This window comes from Biomphalaria glabrata, chromosome 10 (assembly GCF_947242115.1).
Source record: "Biomphalaria glabrata chromosome 10, xgBioGlab47.1, whole genome shotgun sequence".
In the NCBI taxonomy this organism is placed as follows: domain Eukaryota; kingdom Metazoa; phylum Mollusca; class Gastropoda; family Planorbidae; genus Biomphalaria; species Biomphalaria glabrata.
In genome coordinates this window covers 15,447,145-15,455,177 of record NC_074720.1, presented here as the reverse complement: position 1 = coordinate 15,455,177, position 8,033 = coordinate 15,447,145, and the positions used below count along the sequence as shown (strand labels likewise).

The window sequence follows — 8,033 nt, the reverse complement described above, 5'->3', positions numbered from 1 at the left end:
GAATGTCTGAGTGAAACTGTGATACGAACGTATACTTCATTAGCTATCGTAATACTGTTTTATCTTCTTATCTTATATCATACAGACGTTACTTCAAAAAAGAAGATGATTACGTCCTACGCGTCATGCATTTAGTCATGCATGTTAACTAATGACTTAAATTCTGCCAAGTCACTGGTTTCTTTGCTAGCTCAGGCAACCCATACCAGGCTCTAATAGCACTAGGGAAGAATGAGCATTTGTTCAAAATTTGTCCTAGCATATGGAACGAGGAATGCGCCTTTATCTTTGTGTCTTTCTGATTATTTTGTTTTTGTATTTGAAGATTATGGTTCAGTGTTTTATGTTTAATTGCTACTTTACTTCAGACTGAGTCTTCTATCCTGAAGGCTTTCTATTGTTATTCATCTTTGCAATGTTCAAGTTCTTTACCTTTACCTATCCCTTAGTCTGTTGGACCGTTGGGGCACCAAGCAAGACTCGTCGACCATCTTTCTCCATTCCTCCCTGTCTTTAAAACCTCTATCAATGGTAGGCCCGTCCATTCTTTTATGTTGTCCTCCCTTCGCTTTCTCTGTCTGCCTCTTCTTCTTTTTCCTGGTACTGTTCCCTGAAGGAAGGTCTTTGCGAGCCCCATGGATCTTGTAATATGGCCATATATTTTAAGCTTGCGTTTCTTTACAATAGTTAGCAGGTCATCATGGGGTCCAATCACTGCAGTAACCCTGTCTCTAATCTCTTGGTTTGTGATGCGGTCTTTGAAAGTGATGCCTAGGATCCTTCTGTAGCATCTCAATTCAATTGCTAGGATCCTCCTCTCTAGCTCTGCAATCAGCGTCCAAGACTCGCAAGCATATACAAAAAGTTCTTACGGCTTCTTTATGTCTTTAACACCACTTTGTATTATGTAAACTCAATTTGTGTTAATTTCTCTCCTCTGTATTTCTTACATCTGATGAAGGCATTATGTTCTAAACGACTTTTAATTCCATGTGTCGCACACATACGGCATACCTGTGGCTGGGACAATTTGTGTAGACATCAAATAAAGAGTTCTGCCATTTTAATTATCATACAATCAATGAGGTTTATATCTAGAAGAGTGATTTTCTAATCTTTGGATTTCTCTAACTTTTGCGCTAGTGATTCAAACTTAAAACAAAACAAACAAAAAAAAACTTTCGCGTCCCTATTTCGCCCTCTTTAACCTCCCTCCGGCGCCTTGATTTTTGTTGCGCTTTGAGCTTCATAAATTATTCCCCTGGAAAACGAATAATACGGACTCAATTTAATAATTAAATTTATAAACATTGGTAATACAACATTATGCATATGTAAACGATTCTTGGTGGTCGCGCTCCTCAGTTTGAGAAACGCTGATTTAGAATCTATATGCGCACCATACTTAGTAGCGGCAAACTTTTATTGACATTATTTGTTTGTTCATTGCTATGCTATATACTTAAAAAACTTCTTTTATTCGTTTCTTCCATATAAGTGGACTGCCATCACTAAGGTACTAAGTATAAGTTTCGTTCATCAAAAACTTTAATTTTTACGACATCCATGTTGAACGGGACTTATTTAAATGAAAAATATAGGCTTAGTGCGCAAAGTTGGCAATCCATTTATGATTTCTTCGATTTTGAGCTCAAATGTACCAATGTAAAAGGTATATTAATTATAGCGTCTGTTTACGCACCATAATGAATTCTTACTGAACGGGCTGTCTTCATAATGACATCATCGGTGAACCAGACATGGCGGTCAGGCGTTCATATGATTATGAGCCCTTTTAAAAACATCCTATCGGTTTGCTCCAGACATGGTGGATGCAGTTCCAGATCTGCATAGACCTAATTAACATCTTTTCAGTGAAATTGTCAACAGCTTGCTATAAACTTTAAACGAACGGCCTGACCTCCAAGCACAAAACAATACGGCGAAATTAAAACAAGTAATGATTAGTTATTATATTTATAATCTAGATTTGTTTCGTTGTCACGTTTCTTAAGACAACATTGCCATTTGTTTGTTTGCTCTTAGTAACAGTTCTAGGCTATATTTTCTATGGTGACAAAAATCTAGACGCAAACAGGTAACTAGATCTAGGTCTAACTTAAACATGGTCTGGCTTATACAACTAACAACAACTGTTTTAAAAGACTTCGACGAGACTAGACTCTGTCTCTAGTCATTGTACATCTAGATTTTAGACATAGATATGTTTTGTTTTTAAATAATTGACACAAATCTAGACTCAAGATTAAATTTTTGGATCTGGAACACAATGAAACTATAGTTATAGGCCTACATCAGTTTTAGTTTCACTAGATCTACATCTAATTGATGTAAAATAAATAATGCATTAAATCAGTTTTACAGTGTCACAAATCATCAATAGTGCCAGATTTTACGATTATACTTGATCTGTATCACACTATCAATGATCGTGATGGCCGAGGATCTTGAAATCTTCTTTTAACAAGATGATCGTATAGAAGTAGCTAGATCTAGTTGATAGTACGATCATCCAGAATGTTGCCAGTTGATAAGAGGATCATCTAGAAGTTGCCAATCGCTAAGTCGATCTAACTATGTTACTATATTCAATGAAGAAACTTCTCTTCGTCTAAAACAAATGCTTTAATTCAAAACTTGGAAAAGCTATTCACAAATAATTACAATGGTTAAATGTACTTGAATAGAACAGAATAAGTATAATTCTGCTAAATAAAAGATCTACACTATAATGTAAAATATACATCTGAACCCTAACACGTTCCGCACGACACAGACCAAAAATCTAGCACCTTTCCCCGGGTATAGCGTTGTCACATGTCTAACGTCCCCTCGTTGCGATGCCAACCAATAAATGCAGCTCAATGTACAATAATTAATATTTCAAAACCAATCACATTTATTCTCAAACATGATCCTACTGCGTGAAGAAAATTTCCCGAGCTAATAAGTTCTGTCTGGTAGCCTTGGGCTAAATATAGATACTGTGTACGTGACATACAGTACATATTTTTCTTTAACATTTCGCACATTCGGAGAATTTAGCGGACCACTACTTTTTTTTTTTTTTAGGTTGAATTAAATTAAATTTGTTTAAATAATAATAATAGGCCCTAATTATTATTCAACCATGTTCCAAATTTAGCAATATTATCTATTTCCATGTAAAAAGAAAAACAACAACAATATGATAAAATACTGGCATAAACATATTTGAAAAAGTTTAATTACTGATGGTAGGCCTATTGTGTCATTGAAGAACATAGCTTATTGATATCAGGCACAATGTTAGTATGTGTAATTCTAATGTCTGGTGTGGCCTCAAGCCTTTTTCTTTATTTTGATTTTGTTGCAAAATATAAATAGTAAATAGTGTTGGCCTACTGCTTCACTTAAATATGCTTGTAGAATACAGAAGCAAAATATCGACAAGAAATCGTTTATTCGTTCATCCTTTGTTTCCATTGAGACGCTGGGTCAGTTCAAAGTTCACAACTTGATGTTCATAAACACTTTGTTTTGTTCAAGTTGCTCAGAAGAAAAACTAGACTAACTACGTGTAAGTTTACTGGTTGATTGTTCCAGTGGGACATTTCTTTAGACCTCGTGGGACACTGAAGTTCCCCTCAACGCAGTTTGGGAAACACTGTATTAGGTTATAATTATTTGTTTAGAATATTCTGCAAAGTGCTTAGAAATTCCAGGTGCAACTGATTAAAACAATTCACTCCTGTCTGGTTACCTATTAAGAGACGTTACCATACAGTCTGTTACGTACATCTGAAATTACCACTTCTGTAATTCACATTACTATTTATCGCTTTTTACGTATGCTAATAATTTTAATATAGGCCTATGTTCAATTATCTTTGCTCTTAAATCTAGGTCTATGTGTCAGGTCTGAAACAAGAATGTCCGGATTGCGTGATTCTGATGGAGGTAATAACTAACATTGCCGAGCTTGTCATTGACAGATTTTTACACAATTGCACACTGTACACTAGAATTTTAGATTATTTAAGGAGTGATGATTTCTCCAAAGAGTCCTTCATTTCTATTTGTACAACTTTGATATCAGTGTTCTTTCGTCCTGTCTAAATAAATGTCATCATTGATTCTGAGAGCTTACAAAGCCTTTATATATGTATTAATACACCACCGTTTTTTTTTTTAATTCCTTAATAAAAGTTACATAAAAAATCTGAAATATTACATGTCACTTTCAATATAATTTTTATTTACAAAGTAGTCATTCATTACAAAATACAGCCTATAAGAAACGTCCACATTAAAAATATAGTACTTATAATAATTCAGTGTATATAGCACTGTTAACAAACATAATGTAATCACTGGGCACCATGAGAACAGACAATACGAGAGTTCAAAAGACAAATTAATGTCTCTCTGAATTGGAACCAGCCTGACCTATTAGAAATGATCAGTGTCTATCAGTGAATACATTCCTCTGTTACTGCCAATGTTCTGTTCTGAATGTCAGATCCACACAGAGAAAGGAGCAAGGTGGGGGCGGCTCCTCTGCCCATCATGGACGTTGTGCCAAAAGAATTCCGTTCCCCGAACTTCGATTTCCTGAACCCTCTGGCCGGCAAGAAGGAAAACCAAGAGACATATCCTCCAATTGTTACCATAGATGGTCGTGTGGACACCGATATTGATCACCTCATCGATGAAGAAGAAGGTGAGAGAGAGACATCAAGCTTAACATTGTAGGAGTACAGCTTTCTCTCTCTCTCTTGCTCTCTCTTTCTCTCTCTCTCTCTCTCTTGCTTTCTCTCTCTCTTGCTCTCTCTCTCTCTTTTTCTCTCTATTTGTCTCTCATTTCGTCTCTCTTTCTCCGTGTGCGTCTATCCCAGTCAGTCTTTCTCTGTTTCTCGGGATACCCGCGCTGCTATAAAGTGTAGTTTAGAGTTGAACCCGGGACTATCTAGACGAACGAACGGATACCGTCTGTGATCTATCTCAATATTGTTGAGTACCGATGCTTTAATAGGGTTTTAGTCTTTCTGTTTGAAAATAAAATAAAAAAATGAACAATTGTTTTTAAACGTTATGTCAAGAAAGACAACCAACAAATTCTTTTGAAACTAGATTTAAACTGTTATTATCTCCCTTATTTAGAAAACAATATTTGAGCTTCTGTGAAAGAACCAATTTAATAAAAATGTAAAAGCTCTTTGCTTAAATAAATTAACATTACTAAAAAAAAAGCTTCAATTTATAACGTTAATTGTCATGTGCTTATCCTGTCAATGAATATGAGAACGGTCGGCTGTAACATGGTGCCTACTTATTGTTGGTGATAGACGTTTTTAGGACCTGTAGGAGATGTTCGGCCCACGCGAGAAAAGAACTAATATCGAACCCCACGCATAAAATATTTGCGTAAGTCTGGCAATATAAGTAGGTCATAGCTTGGTCTTGTTAAACCACATGAAATATTACACTCTTCCTTGATCTTTGGACCTGAAGATAAACTTTAATTATATGTGTATGAAGCTGCAAATTTATCGACATAGCCAGCAGTCCGCATTTATTTTTTTTAGATCTTTAATAATTATTGAAAAATATTCTTTATTGGCTTTATTTGCGAACTTATATTTATAATTGCCACTATTCTGATATACATACCTTTTAAATGTTATTTTCAACTAAAAATGAATCCAATTTTGATCAAGTCTGGGGCACAGCACAGCAACCACCGTCCTCTCTTCCCATTGCTTTGGAGGTTACAGGTTAGGGCTTACCTTGTTATGTTGGATGCAGGCTTGCGAAGTACGTGGCCTATCCAATGCCAGCGTCTCTATAGGATTGTTCTTTGCTTTGTTCTTGCTACAGTTTCTCATTGACACGTATGGCTACAACACATTAAATACTGATACAAATGAAAGCTACTCACTAACATTCTACTTCTTATATAGAGGCTCCAAGAAATCAATCGATTGAATTGAAGAGAACGAATACTAATAAGAAGAAGCTCAATAGATCTTGTGCTCTTTTCTCTGTATGTCCTAACGTGAAATACCTCTTTGTCTCTCTATGGTTTGAGATATACATAGAATCAGAGCTTGTGTTAAGCATATTTTCATATCTCTATACAAATATAAACCCCTGCTCTTTCAAAAAAGCAGTGGCGCCCAATACCAACTTTAGCGTTATTATTCCCTTCCCATAGAAACGGAATCTATTTCCAGTTGAAGCCTTCCCTATCCCAGCCCCAACAATTTGGACATACTAAGGCATTCACACATAGTTATGTCCCTTGTTCTCCGCAGCTCCTGTGTCCAGGTGTATCGTGTATGGATGTATTTTTGTAGAATATAAACAGGACTTTATGCGTGTGTTTGACAGTATCCTGTGTATGAATGTGTTTCAGATTACACCGGACCTGTGGTAGATATCCCAAGTAGGTTCCCCAAGCCTCATATCTTCAGCGTGGTGGACGGCTCCCTGGATGACGACATTGACAACTATCTGAATGACGATGGCACCATCGAACACACCCTAGTAGACGCCCCAAAGAATTTCAACCCATCCGAGTTGAAGGACGTGGCCTCCAAGGATGCGGCACATAAAAACTTGGATCTTAGTCAACGCTCTCCTAATGATGCTCCTTTGACTAACAGGTGAACAATAAAAAAAAACATTTCTAAATCGAAATGATGTATTGACTCCTTTCAATGTTCCTATGAAATGGCTAGATGAGGTGCGGTGGCTGAGTGGTAAAGCGCTTGGCTTCTGAACTGGGGGTCCCAGGTTCAAATCCTGGTGAAGACTGGGATTTTTAATTTCTGGATATTGGAGCGCCTATGAGTCCACCCAGCTCTAATGGGTATCTGACATTATTTGGGGAAAAGTAAAGGTGGTTGGTCGTTGTGCTGGCCATATGACTCGTTAACAGAAACAGAACTTTTCATCACCTGCCCCATAGATCGCAAGGTCTGAAAGGGGAAACTTAAATTTATGAAATAAGTTCTAGTGGTAAGAACAGAACAACGCTGAGCAACAATGTAGGTCTATTGGTTCAAGCGGCAAAAAAAAAAAAAAAAATTCAGTCCTATTAGTTTAATCACACACACACACACAGTGTAGGCCTTTTGATGGATAAGACCACAATAAATTTACTGTAGTCATAATGGTAGGAACGTTTTGTCCTGTTGGTTAAACCGCAAATAATTGACTAGTAATAATGATAAAGAGAGGCTCTAACTAAGACAAAAGACTGATAGGAATGTAGAAAGATGGACTGCATTGTGCCCAACAAGGTCCAACAGACTAAGGGATAGGCGAGGAAGTACGACCATGTCTAGACTTAGGATTAGTCACACCAACATCACGCACTCCTTTGTGCTGAAGAGAGAGGAGCCATCACTTTGTGAGTACTGTGACTCTCGCCTCACCGTGGAACATATCCTCATTGATTGCCCCAGATACCAGGATACTAGGGGGAAATATTTTAGAACACACAACTTAAAAACACTGTTTGATAATGTCGACCCTGGGAAGGTACTGGGCTTTGTCCGGGAGGTGGGGTTGTCTATGAAGGTTTGATTTGTGAATGATAGGGCAAAGAAATTGTGAACATGTAATATTTACAACAGATTTTTATTAAATTATTACTATCTTAACTGTGAATAGACCTTGTTTTTAATGACCTAACTTTATAAATTTAGCTCTTGTGATACGAAGGGAGAATAACCTAAATTGTGCCAGATGCCCAGGAGGCAAATACGTAATAATGATATAGCCAGAATAATCAACTAAAGGGACAGCAATTTGTTTTTAGTCAAAATCTTTGTGATTAAAACTTGTTGATAGATTTCAAACAAGTAAAAACAATTTTAACGATTCCTCTTTTATACAGCTAACCAACCTTGGTAAGAGCAATTATTTTGTCCTTAATAACTAATAAAGGATATATTTAAAAATTTAAAAACATCCTTAGGCGCCACCACGCTGTGTCTTATGCAGATAAGTCAAACGGAGGTAAC

General features: G+C 36.6%; 1 protein-coding gene across 4 annotated transcripts in view; it reads left to right on the top strand.

Annotated features, from left to right (window-relative positions):
- Positions 1 to 1,736: 1,736 nt before the first annotated feature.
- LOC106069894 (uncharacterized) overlaps positions 1,737 to 8,033 on the top strand; it is a 29,984-nt gene continuing 23,687 nt past the window's right edge. For 2 of the 4 annotated variants that reach the window (XM_056043957.1, XM_056043953.1), the window contains exons 1-4: positions 1,737 to 1,957; positions 3,907 to 3,960; positions 4,523 to 4,723; positions 6,419 to 6,668. In XM_056043957.1, coding sequence (XP_055899932.1) covers positions 3,933 to 3,960; positions 4,523 to 4,723; positions 6,419 to 6,668 — 479 coding nt within the window. In that variant the 5' untranslated portion in view covers positions 1,737 to 1,957; positions 3,907 to 3,932. Of the gene's footprint in view, positions 1,958 to 3,872; positions 3,961 to 4,522; positions 4,724 to 6,418; positions 6,669 to 8,033 lie in introns of all 4 variants that reach the window. The other 2 variants (XM_056043954.1, XM_056043956.1) reach the window with 2 other exon arrangements.